Source organism: Saimiri boliviensis, chromosome 4 (assembly GCF_048565385.1).
Source record: "Saimiri boliviensis isolate mSaiBol1 chromosome 4, mSaiBol1.pri, whole genome shotgun sequence".
Classification (NCBI taxonomy): Eukaryota; Metazoa; Chordata; class Mammalia; order Primates; family Cebidae; genus Saimiri; species Saimiri boliviensis.
Genome location: NC_133452.1, coordinates 52,784,991 through 52,800,245, shown reverse-complemented (window position 1 = coordinate 52,800,245; position 15,255 = coordinate 52,784,991). Strand labels below are relative to the sequence as shown.

Genomic DNA, 15,255 nt, shown 5'->3' with positions numbered 1-15,255 from the left:
GGTTGCAGCGAGCGGAGATCGCGCCACTGCACTCCAGCCTGGCGACAGAGCGAAACTCCGTCTCAAAGAAAAAAAAAAAACAGATGTTATAGAATACAAAATTATAAACGTAAAATTAAAAAGCTTGAAACAAAAAGAGCAAAGCATATATAAGGAAGTTAATGAAGCTGAAGAAAACGTGAGCTCTCTGTACGTACACTCGACAAGGCTGCGATTTTTACCCTTTTCGCACTGTTGTAGCCCCAATAATGTGTCTAAAATGGTACTTGGCACAGTTTATATCCTCAAAAACATACGCACGAATGACGAATGAATGAATGAATGAATGAATGAATGAGGGGGTCGACCCTTTCTTTGCACACACGGAGGTCTACGGGCTGTAGAGTATCTACAGCATGGTCATCACAAGTGCAACTGAAATGCAGAGGTTGCCGCAGGCGCAGGCGCAGGCGCAGGCGCAGGCTCCTCCTTCAGTGGGCGGGGCGAAGGCGCGCACTTCTCTACGCCCCTCCGCTCAGATGTGCTGACAAGCCCGCGCTGATGAGCCGCCGCCGCCGCCGCCGCAGCTCCGAGTGCAAGGGCTTCTGGGAACCGAGCCTCGGGGTCTCGGGGAAGGGGCGCAGGTGGCCGCCATCTTGGATTGTGTTCGGTCGCTCCGCTTCACGCCAGGGGCGGAGTGGCGGCCCTTCTGTTACCCGGCACACACGTTGTCGCTGGGGACTCGAAAATCAGGGCATCGGAGAGTGCCACATTAATGGGTAAGTGGGAGTGGACGCGGGCCAGGTTGGGGGAGCCTTTTGTTTGGTCCCTTTGGCAACTAGTAGTTCCTGGGTCCACGGTTTTTATTGACACTTTCCGTTGCTAAAGGCTCTGGAACCTGGCGATGCCGGGGTGCTTCTCAGGTTTTCCTGAGGGCGACCGCGGTCGCGGGGGCGTGGCGGCCGCACATTTCCCTAGCGGACGCGAAGGCTTGGTGAGTTCAGATTCTTTCTGCCGGTGCTCGGAAGGAGTGTTGGGCAGCCGGTCTCATCTTCGCCGCCCCGCCTCACCGTTCCCCGGTAGTTCTTTTTGGTTAATGGAATTGCCGAACGTTGCCACACACACCTGGTACCCAGCGGCTGTGTCCGGCAGTTTATGGAAATTCCACGGTGTCCAAAGAAGAGACGGGTTCCATCGCGGGGGGCCTCCTAGCCTTGCGGTCTTCACCTGCGTGCAGGTTCCTCCCGGGCTCATTCCCGACCACAAGGCAAGCCTGGGCTCCACGCTTCTAACAGTCGGTCAGCCCCGTACTCAGATGGAAACTTAAGTGTTTCATCGATAATGCATAGGAGATGGAAGGATTTGAAAGCTGTGATATGACAGTGCTACGTCTAAAGAATATGACACTGGCATTTACTTTTGAGCTTTTTAGACACTTTTTTTAAAAAAAAGATAAAAAACACTAATGATTTCTCTCTCAATTACAACACCCAATAATGACTCATATTCTGCAGGAACGTGGCTTTCTCGGTAGGTCAGGAACAATTGTGTCCTTCCGACCTAAGTACTGCTTGTCTGGTTGTAAGGGCTCTCTCGTTAGCACTTACTCGCTTTGTGCAGTCTTTTACTTTCACTAATGAAGCACCCAACCCCATGGAAATGAAGGCTTTACCGGCATAAGAAATAATGTCGATTGATATTAAAGAGAAAACCCTAAGTTCATATTCTAGTTATTTGCCCAACTTCAACACGGTTTTTCTAAGAGCCATTGAAAGCTTATGAACAATAATAATAAAAATTCCTCTATTCTGTAACTTTAAAGTGCCTGAATAACATTTCTTATATTTAATTTTTATGAGATCTCAGCCTTTGAAGTGCAGCCTTTAAATTTATTTTTCAACGAACGAAACAATCCCATTGGGTGAGGCACGTTTAGAGGTAATTTTCCTTGTTTTATTGTCCCCTTTAAAGCAACTGCAGTGAGGATGGATGCAGGTGTTAAATATGAAGCCGGAAGTCAGTACTATTGAAGAAAAAGGAACAAATGATATATGAGTTGTTGGGGCTACATTTTATTTGGCTAAAATTCATATTGAACAGTTACAGTGCGGTTGCTTGAATTAATGATATCATGAGTAGCGTCTTTGTGTGTGTATGTGTGTGTGGTGGGACACAAGGTGATTCAGTTACATGTGGCGAGAAAGTATTAGAACTTCTATTTGTTTGCCTTTTCAAACTTTCATTCTTAAAATTTCTATTTTTGTGAATTTTATGATGGAGTAGTAGAATCGTAATGCATGTATAGAAATAAATATATTCAGGATGAATGCACAAATACATTTTACATATGTAGGATATGTGAACAAAAGCGTTTAGAGGCAGTGGCCTAGAATGTGCTACATATATAGGTGATAAATATTTTAAGAGTTTTATTTCCATGAGCATTTTATTTTACCTAAATATTTTATACATATTGAGTATAACTTAACAACTAATACTACGATCGTTTTGTTCCGTAATGCTACGATCAGTTTGCTCCGTAATGAACACCAATTGCTATTTTTTTCTTTTCAAGTCTAGCTTTTTAATATATAAAAGAGAGGCCGGGCGCGGTGACTTAAGCCTGTAATCCCAGCACTTTGGGAGGCCAAGGCGGGTCGATAACGAGGTCAAGAGATCGAGACCATCCTCGTCAACATGGTGAAACCCCGTCTCTACTAAACATACAAAACATTAGCTGGGCATGATGGCGCGTGCCTGTAATCCCAACTACTCAGGAGGCTGAGGCAGGAGAATTGCCTGAACCCAGGAGGCGGAGGTTGCGGTGAGCCGAGATCGCGCCATTGCACCCCAGCCTGGGTAACAAGAGTGAAACTCCGTCTCAAAATAAATAAATAAAATAAAATAAAATAGAGAATAATGCCAAGCATTGTTTTTTATTTTTATTTTTATTTTTATTTTTAATGGAGTCAGGGTTTCAGCCTGTAGGCCAAGCTGTCGAACTCCTGACCTTGTGATCTGCCTGCCTCGGCTTCCCAAAGTGCTGGGATTACAGGCGTGAACCACGGTGCTTGGCCATGCCAAGCATTGTTATTAGTGAAGTTATGCTGAGCAGTTTCTCTCTCCTTTTTTTTTTTTTTTTTTTTTTTTTTTTTGAGACAGAGTCTGATACTGTCGCCCAGGCTGGAGTCCAGGCTGGAGTGCAGTGGCAAAATCTTGGCTCACTGCAACCTCTGCCTCTCAGGTTCAAGTGATTCTCCTGCCTCAGCCTCCTGAGTAGCTGGGACTACAGCCTCCACTACCATGCCTGGTCGATTTTTATATTTTTAGTAGAGACGGGATTTCTCCATAATGGCCAGGTTGGTCTCAAACTCCTGACCTCAAGTGATCTACCCTCCTTGGCCTTCTAAAGTGCTAGCATTACAGGTAGTGAGTTACCCCATCCGACCCTATTGGACAGTTTCTAATGGTAATTATTTGTAGGTGCACATAGTATTGCTGAATCCATTAAATGTTTTAAAGGAGGGATTTTGGTAAATTATGAATGTATTCCTATTCAGTCATCTCAAGTCCTCAGCACATTCCCTTCTGCTTTCAGCTCCACCAGTAGTGAGATTTGTCTCACCATATTTACTAGTGACATAATTACCAAATCTGATGCCTGATATGGTACTTGGATTATTATAGGCACTTTTATTTTCTGGATGAATCAGTGATTGAATAAACCTAGTGGCCTGTTTTTTAGTGGTATTACCACTTAAATATTCTTTTATTTTTTGAACTCCTTTCTTTTGCAGGACTCTTATTTTCTGATTCTTCTCTTTCTCTGACCTACTTCTTTTTGGTTTCTTTTGCTCTTGCCTTTTTCCACTAAAATATTAAGTGTCCTCAAGATCTCTCCTTTGGTCATTCATCTTCTGTAGCTCTACATGATACCGAATTGTCACTCTGGATCCCTGTCCTGAGTTCTGATCCATATTTTCAATCATCTATAGATCAAAGCCTCCTCCATGTGCACCAAGTACTATATATTTAACATGTTTAAAACCAGTCACTATACACCTATTAGAAGGGCTATGACTAACAATGACAAAAAACCCTGACATTATCAAGTGGAGACAGGATGCAAAGCAACTGGAACTCTTGTACATTACTGATGGGAATGCAAGATGATATACTCACTTTGGAAAGCAGTTTGACAGCTTCTTATCCGTTAGTTCTACTCCTAGATATTTACTGAGTGAAATGAAAACTTATGTTTACGCAAACACCTTTACATGAATATGTGTAGCAAATTGATTCATAACCTTCAAAAACTAGAAACCACCTAGATGTTCTTTAACTGGAAAACAGATAAACCATGATAGGTCCCTACTGTGGAATAATACTCAGCAATAAGCAAGAGAGTTGATAGATGCCAACAACATGGGTAACTCAAATACTGTGCTAAATGAAGGAAGCCAGTTTTATTTTGCTGGTTTTGTTGTTGTTGTTGTTGATTTTACCTTTTAGGCTCAGAGGTACATGTGCAAATTTGTTATATAGGTAAACTTGTGTTATGGGTGTTGTACAGATTATTTTGTCATTCAGGTATTAAGCCTAGTACCCAATAGTTATTTTTTCTGCTTCTCTCTCTCCTCCTACCCTCCACCCTCTGGTAGGTCACCAGTATCTGTTGTCCCCTTCTTTGTGTCCGTGTGTTCTCATCATTTAGCTCCCACTTTTAAGTAAGAACATGTGGTATTTGGTTTTCTGTTCCTGCATTAGTTTGCTAAGGATAATGTCCTCCAGCTTCATTCATGTTCCCACAAAAGACATGATCTCATTCTTTTTTGTGGCTGCATAGTATTCATGGTGTTTGTGTACCACATTTTCTTTATCCATTCTGTTATTTATGGACATCTAGGTTGATTCCATGTCTTTGCTATTGTGAATAGTGCTGCAGTGAACATTTGTGTGCATGTATCTTTATGGTAGAATGATTTATATTCCTCGGGATAAATACCCAGTAATGTGATTTCTGGGTCAAATGGTAGTTCTGTTTTTAGCTCTTTGAGGAATTGCCACACTGCTTTCCACAGTGATTGAACTAATTTACATTTGTTTTTTGACTTTTTTTCTTTTCTTTTTTGAGACACGGTCTCACTGTTGCCCAGGCTGGAGTGCAGTGGCTTGATCATGGCCACTGTAGCCTTGACCTCTGGGCTCAAGTGATTCTTCCACCTCAGCCTTCCAAATAGCTGAGACTTCAGTCACGTGCCACCATGTCTGGCTAATGTTTTGATGTTTTGTGAGAGCATCTGTCTCACTACGTGGCTTAGGCTGGTCTCAAACTTCTGAGCTCAAGTGATCTTTATGCCTCGGCCTCCCAGACTGCTGGGATTATAGGCGTGAGCCACCATACTTGGATTTTTTTAGCTTTTTAATAATAGCCTTTCTGACTGGTGTGAGATGATATTTTATTGTGGTTTTGATTTGCATTTCTTTAATGATCAATGATGTTAACCTTGTTTTCATATACTTGTTGGCTGCATGTATGTCCTTTGAAAAGTATCTGTTCATGTCCTTTGCTCACTTTTTAATGGGGTTCTTTGAATTTTTCTTGTAAATTTGTTTAAGTTTCTTACAGATGCTGGATATTAGACCTTTACCACATGCATAGTTTGCAATGATTTTCTCCCATTCTGTAGGTTGTCTTTTACTCTGTTGTTAGTATCTTTTGCTGTGTAGGAGCTCTTAAGTTTAATTAGATTCCATTTGTCATTTTTTCTTTTGTTGCTATTGCTGTTGGCCCCTTCATCGTGAAATCTCGGACTATTCCTGTGTCCAGAATGGTATTGCCTGTGTTATCTTCCAGGGTTTTTATAGTTTTGGGTTTTATATTTAAGTCTTTAATCTGTCTCAAGGTGATTTCTCTATGTGGTCTAAGAAAGGGGTCCAGTTTCAATCTTAATGCATGTAGCTAGCCAGTTATCCCAGCACCGTTTATTGAATAGGGAGTCCTTTCCCCATTGGTTGTTTTTGTCAGCTTTGTCAAAGATCAGGTGATTGTAGGTGTGTGGCCTTATTTATGAGCTATTTTGTTCCACTGGTCTATGTGTCTGTTTTTGTACCAGTACCATGCTGTTTTGGTTGCTGTAGCCCTGTAGTATAGATTGAAATCAGGTAATATGATGCCTCCAGCTTCGTTCTTTTTGGTTAGGTTTTCCTTGCTATTCAGGCTCTTTTTCGGTTACATATGAATTTTAAAATGTTTTTTTTTTCTAGTTCTGTGAAGAATGTCATTGGTAATTTGATAGGAAAAGCATTGAATCTGTAAATTGCTTTGGTCAGTATGGCCATTTTCATGATATTGATTCTTTATATCCATAAGCATGAAATATTTTACCATTTGTTTTTGTCCTCTCTGATTTCTTTGAGCAATGTTTTATAATTCTCACTCTAGAGATTTTCACCTCTCTGGCTGGCTGTATTCTGAGGTATTTTATTCCTTTTCTGAGACACCAGATTCAAAAGACTACATGCTATATGATTCAATTTTTCTGAAATTCAGGAAAAGGCAGAACTGTAGGGATGGAGAATTCAGTTTTTACCAGATGTTAAGAGTCAGGGAGGGCTAAAAGGAGCAGCTTGAGGGAGTTTGTGGGGGTGACAGAACTATTCTGTCTTGATTGTGATGGTTACATGCCTGTGCATTTGTGAAATTCATAGAACTGTATACCAAAAGAGTGATTTTTACTAAATATAAATTTAAAAATAAACTTAAAATAACTGAATTCATTATTCTTGTCTCAGAAACAAGCCGGCATGTAAACAGAATAACCGCTACTCTGATCCTCCATCTGTATTCTCTGTCTTAGTTATTTTGTCGTACCACTCAAATGGCTCAGTTAAAAACATGGAGTCATTCTCAACTCCCTTTTCTTCCTCACCAGGTATCTGTTACATTCATTTGGCCTCTAATATAATTAGATTCATTTGGCCTCTAATGAAATTGATTTATACTGAATCAATTTCAGAAATGTTTCTGTAATCCAACCTGTCTTCCATGTTTTCATTGTAGTAACTTGTTTAGTTCACCTCTTCAGCATCTCACTTATCTCTCTCTGAACTATGTGAAACCACCTTTTCCTTAATTTCTTTAATTCTGTTCCTTAGGATTAAGTCCAAATTTCACAGCTGCATTATAGGAACCATATGTGCTCTAACCTACCTTTATAGCTTTATGTTCTCCCATGCATCCTAATTTTGTTCACACTGAATCTCTGTTCTTGGTTATGCAAGGCTTCTTCAAAAACTTTGCCTTTGCATATATTTCTTCTGCTTGAAATGCTTGATTCTTCCCGTTTCTCTTTCCTGCTTTTCCTTTAAGATAGGATAGGCATGAAGGTTTCAGAGGTCCCTAAGGCACAATTAGTTAACATATCTTCACTGCTTTCACAAGACTTAAAGCATGTATTTTAGTGTACTTTATGGCTCACAATAAAATTTGCCAATTAATTAGTCTGTATCTTCAATATCAGGGATGGCAGATAGATGCCAACCTCTTCTTCTCTTGTGTTTACTTCATAAGCTAAATTGGTCACAACATTGTCTCTGGTTGGACATGGATATGTCCTCTGAATTTAACAGAATAATGTACTGGATACTCACTAATTATCTAATGTTAAACTGGAGTTGGCACCCTGCTTTAGGCTGAATTTTTGTGTGTGTGATGTATAAATCCAGAATAGGTTATAATGTCAGTATTTTAATATTTCTATAAGATAATATCAAGATATCAATACTGTTGCATTGTTAAAAAGTTTATAATTCACTTTCTAAAAGTAAAACTAGCATATATGTTTCAAATATGAAATATATTTATATGTATTTACAAAATATGTGTGTAATGTTAACGTTTTAAAATATCTCTGTAATAAAACTACTTAAAAATAAAATGTTTTTTAGTATTTCAAAAGAACTAATTATACTAGAGTATTAAAAACTGATATTGAAGTCATAATTCAAGTCCTGACCCCCAATGCCTTCAGTAAGTGAAAGAAGCCAGAACCCTATAAATATTTGAGATGTACTTACTGGAGGTTACTACCATATTTCATTAAAAATAAGATACTTCAGCGCTGGTTATTTCTTGATCTAGCCAGAAACTGTAATTTAGAAGACTTTTTTTTTTTTTCCCAAATAATTCATGGTTATTTCCTGACAGTAATTTTCAGAAAGGTTAAAATACTGTGCGTGCTAGGGAGGCAGGAAAGGTTGTTGCATCTTTTAATCAATAAGACAGGGTAAACTCTGTCTTTGTTTAGACCAAAATTATTTGTTTAATATGTTATTTCTAAAATATTTGGTCATTTTTCTCTCATCTTGATGTGGAATTAAGGGAATGTATTCTTTGTACATAATTTTCAGAATGGGTTTTGTTGTTCTGTTAATCACTGAGCCTGAATTTAGTTGATAGATTAAATGTCTCGTGTTGTTTTGAAAGAGTGAGTTATTGGTGTCTGTTTCTTTTCTCTTTACTTTAAGATGCCATGGCTAGTCCAGGGAAAGATAACTATAGAATGAAAAGTTATAAAAATAAAGCCCTAAATCCTCAAGAGATGCGTAGACGAAGAGAAGAAGAAGGAATACAGCTTAGAAAACAAAAAAGGGAAGAACAGGTAGGTATTTTTAGCTATTTAATTTTGTTTTTCAAAAGTTTGATTATTTGCTAATTATTGGATAATTTTAAATAGAAATGTTTTAAGAAACTGAATATAGCTAAACCTATTATTTATTAGACTCCAGGTATCATACTGCAAATTTGTGAAACAGAACCCTGTGCTACTGTTAGTTACTGGGAGAAATGGAGTAGAGATGGGGTCTTGCTATGTTGCCCAGGCTGGCCTTGAACTCCTTGCCTCAAGCAATCTTCCAGCCTCTACCTCCCATAATGCTAGGAATACAGGCATGTAATAGGCAAGACCAATTTCAGAAATATGATTATGATTTCTCATCTCCGTATCTATAGCATCTAGCACAGTCCTTTATAGTAGTTACTAAAAAAATTATGTTGAATGATTAGAAGGAAGATTGTTTACATATTAAAGAAGAATGATATTTATTTAGCTATCAAAAAGAATATAACTAGATTTTTTTTACCTCAAATTTTGATTTAGGAAATGTATAGTCATCCCTTGTTATCTATAGAGTAAATGGTTCTAGGATCCTCTGTGGATATAAAAATTCACTAATGCTCAAGTCCTTTTTGTAAAATGGCATGGTATTTGCATATTACCTGCACACATCCTCCTGTATACTTTTAAGTCATCTCCAGATTACTTATAATGTCTAATAAAGTGTAAATGCTGTGTAGTTGTTATACTGTATTGTTTTAAAAAATGTATTATTTTTTATTATCATACTGGTTTTTTGTTGTTGATTTTTAAGAGATGGGGTCTTGCAGTGTTGCCCAGGTTACCCTCCAATTCCTGGGCTTGTGTGATCCTCCCACCTCAGCTTCTGAAGTGGATGAAACCAGAGGCATGTGCTGCCGTCCTTGGCTTATTATTTTTTATTGTTATTATTATTTTCGGTCTGAGGTTGGTTGAACAGGCAATGTGGAACCCACAGATATGGAAGGGCTGACTATACCTATAAATCTCTCTAAGTGAGCTCACCGTATTTCTTTCTTCTTTTTTTCTTCTTCATTTTTATCTGCTTCTGAGTTAATAAGCATAGGACTGTCATTCCTAAGAGTTGTTTTCTATTCCTTGTTAATCAGATATACTAAATCTGTTAATGTCTCAGAGGTTATCTTTCCTATGTAACAGATGTGCTTTTTAAGTTTTCCTGGAAAAATTCTTAGATATCTCATAATCCCATGTGGGAATATATGCTTTTTTCAAATGCTATACAATGATTATGTGTACTCTACTTACAGACTTACTGTTGGTAAAAGATCTGAGATTGAAAATAAAAATAACATGAAGTAGTCTGTGCAGGCAAAAGCTAGCCCAGAAGGTTTGACTTATAAATACCTTTGATCTTCCTGGTATAATGATTGGGAAATACTCAAATATTCAGAATTTTAAGTTATAAAATTGGTAGTTTTTTTTTTTTTTGTCCACTCAAATGAAAACATGGAATTCTATGGCAATTGAATGTTTTATGGAAAGCGAAATGTGTAAACTGATTTCTCTTTATTACAGTTGTTCAAACGCAGAAATGTCTCTTTGCCCAGAAATGATGAATCTATGCTTGAAAGTCCTATACAGGATCCAGATATTAGTTCCACTGTACCCATTCCAGAGGTATACTTTACAAAAATGTATTTCAAATTATACCTCAACAGTTATCTTAGCAATAGTATTTATGACAAATATTTATGCATGCAAAATTATTCATGCAAAATATTTAAATGTGAATTATATTTTTTTGTGTGTGTTTTAGGAAGAAGTTGTTACCACAGATATGGTTCAGATGATTTTTTCTAATAATGCTGATCAACAGCTAACAGCAACACAGAAATTTAGAAAGCTGCTTTCTAAAGGCAAGAATTATTTTTGTATGCTTATTTGATATTACAGGATTTTGTAGTAGAGCTTTATTTTATTGGTTTAAAAAATTTTTAAGTACCCTTTTTTGCCAGATACAGGTGTTAAATTCTCTGTAAAATATATTTTAAAGTAACATCCATTTTTGAACATTAGGTTGTCAAAGTAACATATGTTGATTGTAGAAAAATGGTAAAATTTAAAAGCATTTAAAGAGGCAGATATAAAAATGATTAATCCTGCTGCCAAGAGATAAGGTTAGAGATGTATATTTTTTAATCCTTGTAGAAATATTTTTTAGAGAGGAGTTTAGAAATGGTATCATAACATAGAATATGAGCATAAAATAATGTAATCAGACATTTAAATCACGAAGTAATATAATCAGGCATTTAAATTTTTCTCAATTTTTGTTTACCATAAAAATGCTATAATAATTGTTATACAGTATAAAATTTCCTTAATATACATTAATAAAAATGAAGTAGGGGGTCAAAGGTATATTAATTTACACTCCTGTCTTCAGATTGTACAAACATTCATTTCACTATTTTTACCAACAGTCACAATTACCTTTTTTTTTTTTTTTTTTGAGACAACATCTCACTGCTGTCACCCAGACTGGAGTGCAGTATCACAATCACGGCTCACTGGAACCTCTACTTTCCAGGCTGAGGTGATTCTCCCACTTCAGCCTCCTGAGTAGCCGGGATGACAGGCATGCACCACAGTCAGCTAATTTGTTGTATCTTTAGTAGAGTTGGGGTTTTGTCATATTGCCTAGGCTGGTCTCAAACTCCTGGTCTCAAGTTATCCTCCCACCTTGTCCTGCCAAAGTGCTATGATTACAGGTGTGAGCCACCATGCCCGGCCTCATAATTATCTTTAAGAAAAAAATAAATGCTTATGTAATAGTAATTCATTATTTGGCATTTTTTTGTAATTAGGTTGAATATTTTGCCTTATTTACTGGTTCTTTATTATACATGATTGCCTATTTATGTTATTTGACCAATTTTATATTGAGTTAATAAGAATTTGTTATTAAATAAAACTTTAAATCTTTGTCTTTTGTTTCATGTATGAAAAAATTTTTTTCTTTCCTTTTGAGATATAGTTTCGCTCTTGTTGCCCAGGCTGGAGTGCAATTGTGTGATCTCAGCTCACTACAACCTCTGCCTCCTGGGTTCAAGTGATTCTCCCACCTCAGCCTCCTGAATAGCTGGGATTACAGGCATGTGCCACCACACCTAGCTAAGTTTGTATTTTTAGTAGAGAAAGAGTTTCTCCATGTTGGTCAGGCTGGTCTTAAACCTCTAACCTCAGGTGATCCATCTGCCTTGGCTTCCTAAAGTGCTGGGATTGCAGGTGTGAGCCACCACTTCTGGCCCATATATGGAATTTATTGAACTAGTAATTCTAATTTTATGGAATTGATATATAAACTGATAAAGTTTTGAAAATGCCTTTAGTTCAGCTGCCTTATCGTCCTAAGAGAGACAGAGTTTAGTGACACATGAATAATGAAAGAAATCTTGTGATCAAGTTATCTTAGATTACAAGGCTTCCCTTTCTTACTGTAATTTATGTTCATAAATAACTTTAACTTTCATTTTCTATTCCTCACATATGTTAGTAATGTCAAGGAACCCTTATGCAATCAACAATGGTTTCTTTCTTCTTCACCATACTTCACAGTTTTGGTTTTTATAATTGGGATTATTTCTGAGTCAGATTAATATTTTAAAATTGGTTTTAAATTATATTCTTTCAAGATTTTATTTTGACATACATGTCATACTGATAACAGAATTTCTTCAGATTTGTTTTAAGAGTTTGCTACCATTAAGAGTTTTAGAGTTTGCCACCATTAAGAGTTTTAGAGTTTGCCACCAGTGTTTTTATACCACTTTCTCATTACCTAATTCTTTATCTTTATTAATTTTTGTATTAGAGCATTGCTTGAAGGATTTTCTGCCTGTTTCTTTTTTTTTTTCTTTTTGAGATGGAGTCTTGCTCTGTTGCCCAGACTGGAGTGTAAATGGCATGATCTCCGCTCACCACAACCTTTGCTCCTGGGTTCAAGCAATTTTCCTGCCTCAGCCTCCAGAGTAGCTGGGATTACAGGCACACATCACCATACCTGGCTAAATTTTTTCTTTTTTGTATTTGTAGTAGAGACAGGGTTTCACCATGTTGGCCAGGTTGGTCTTGAACCCCTGACCTTGTGATCTACCTGCCTCAGCCTGCCAAAGTGCTAGACAGGTATGAGCCACTGTGCCTGGCCTCTACCCTTCTTATCCTCACCCTAGGAAAATTGCATTTGTACAATTTTTTTTAAACCTTTATATGTCTACATACTATATTTCTGATGTCTTTAAGCAAGTTGTCTGGGTATCAAATTATTTGATCAGAAGATTTTGTCCTCGTTTACTCTAATTCCCCAAGGTATTCTTTTTCTGTTAAACTGTACTATCTTTCATAGAGACAATTGTTTTCTCTGTTTCTTCTTTGTAATGGAATTATGCTTGCCCAGTTGGACATAGAACAAGGAGTTATAGATGTTTTCTTTCACTGATGAATGTGAGTTCCTGCCATATCTATCAGAATTAGAAAAATAATAGATTTACTGTATTTTTATTTCATCTGTCAAAGTAGGAAATATGGGAAAACAAACATCTAGAGCCCAGAACTGGAAGCAGAAATAACAGGGAACTTTGCCTCTTTTGCAAGTATTTCTTTATTATAATTAGTATTCTTACTGTAAACACTAGGTGGATATGAATATGCCCTGGGTACTCCACAGCCTATCTTAGCTCCAGCTTTTACTCCTCTGACTTTAGTCTGTGATGATGACCTTTTGCACGCTCTCCTATGTATTTTCTTGTCGTGGCCAGTCTCGTGGATATAAATCACAAATCATCCTTTTCTTCAATTTCAGTTTTGTAGAAATTTCTCCAAAGCCTTTTTCTTTGGCCTGACTCTTACTTGGTTTTCAGCGCTGAAGCAGATATTCCCCCCATACTACTTATTGCCATAATGACTAAAAGTCTTCTCAGTAGCAGTTCATCACCATTATAAGATTATATAGACTGTCTTCCTGTCAATATAATACTAATAGTAGTTCATGATACCTGCTAGATTAGCTGACAATCCAAGTGCACTTTAATTGCTTTCTTTTAGATGAGCATAAAGATAAATGTGTTGCTTTTAATTCTCCAGGAAGAAATTGTATTTAGGTTCTTAGGGTGTGTGTGGTTATATAGCATGTCATATCTACATTTACTTTCATATATATAGCTGACAGTCTCAATGCCCACCTCGCCCTGCCCCCAAACCGCAAAACCCTATATTTTCCTCCTCCTCTCTCTTTCATTTCTTTTTCTCAAAAAGAGCAAGACAAAATTTCTGTGCATTAACTTTAAAACAAAACAGGATAATGTGTTTATGATTTTCTTTGGAAGTAAAAAACAAGATAGTGAAGGTGATAATTGCAACCTTATAATTTTGTTTTGATTTTTTTAAGGTGGAGGGTAAAATGATTAAGAATACTTACTGTTTTATCCTGTTGATGTTTTATAACTATAACAATGTAAGTTAGGGTCTGGAATTAATTCTTCCATTTTGAAGAATTGGGGCTTTTCATTTAGAACACCTAAACAAAACTTGATGGATATAACTTTACTAACTTTGCAGAAATTTTCTAAATTTTGCCCAAGTTAGAAGAATAGCACATTTGCAGAAAAATGAAAAGGAAGAAGGAAGTCTGTTTCTAAGTAAATCTTTCTTAACAGTTGAGAACATGGTTTCTAGGACTTGAGCTGACTTAAAACTTAATGAAAATATTTTTCTATAATAAAAAGAAGGATTTGTGCGGATGTTTTATGTCCACCATTTGCTTATTAATCCTACTCATTAAACACTATTTGCTAACATTAATATATGAGTAATTTATGATTAATGAAACAGAGGAAGAAGAAAAAAATCAGAAGTGGAAATGAGTATTCTCTTTTGCATGACTACATAATAAATAACTCAGTAATACACAATTTGGGTGGTGGATGCAGAGCAAGGGAAGGAATAGCCATGATAATATAATGAGTTTGATTTTGGTTATGCTACATTTTAAAAGGTGTCAAAATACATTTTAAAAGGTGTGAAAATAAAAATACATCTGGTAGTTACTTAGGAATATGGTCTGAAATCTAGGGAAGGAGAATTCAGCTAACGTTGTTAGATTTGTGAATTATCACAAGTAGTAATAATATGTGGTACCTAAATTAACAAAATAGGTACATTTTCTAAGACGAGAATAAACAGGGATAAGAATATCTCAAAGGAAAACCAATAGAGAAGTTACTGAAGAGTCATACAGGGTACATTTTACTGAAGCCAAGGTGGAAGAAAAGAGTGCTTTATACTTAGATAATCAGTATCTGAAATATCTTTGTCTGGATTTCATATAAACTTCGTAGAGGTTTTATGATTCTCAAAAGCTATCTGCATTTCATGAAAATTTATCAATAATTACAGTCCATTAACATTTCTATAAAAAATAATTTCCTGACAGAATCTTGTTTGACAAACAGTAGGCAAATTATGATTGATAATGAAGGAGATATGTTTAGAAATTGAGGGTAGTACTATAAAGAATTAGTGGAAACTTTATTCCTCAGTTGGTATTTTGAGTTTGGAACAGAAATTACCAGTGTTTTAAAGGTGTCCTCCTCAATAGTTT

The 15,255-nt window shown here is 36.7% G+C and overlaps 1 protein-coding gene across 1 annotated transcript in view; it reads left to right on the top strand.

The window, feature by feature from the left end:
• Positions 1-522: 522 nt before the first annotated feature.
• The window catches only part of KPNA5 (karyopherin subunit alpha 5), a 63,180-nt gene continuing 48,447 nt past the window's right edge, over positions 523-15,255 (top strand). The window contains exons 1-4 of the mRNA XM_003938633.4: positions 523-758; positions 8,509-8,642; positions 10,173-10,274; positions 10,414-10,513. Coding sequence (XP_003938682.1) covers positions 755-758; positions 8,509-8,642; positions 10,173-10,274; positions 10,414-10,513 — 340 coding nt within the window. The 5' untranslated portion in view covers positions 523-754. The remainder of the gene's footprint in view (positions 759-8,508; positions 8,643-10,172; positions 10,275-10,413; positions 10,514-15,255) is intronic.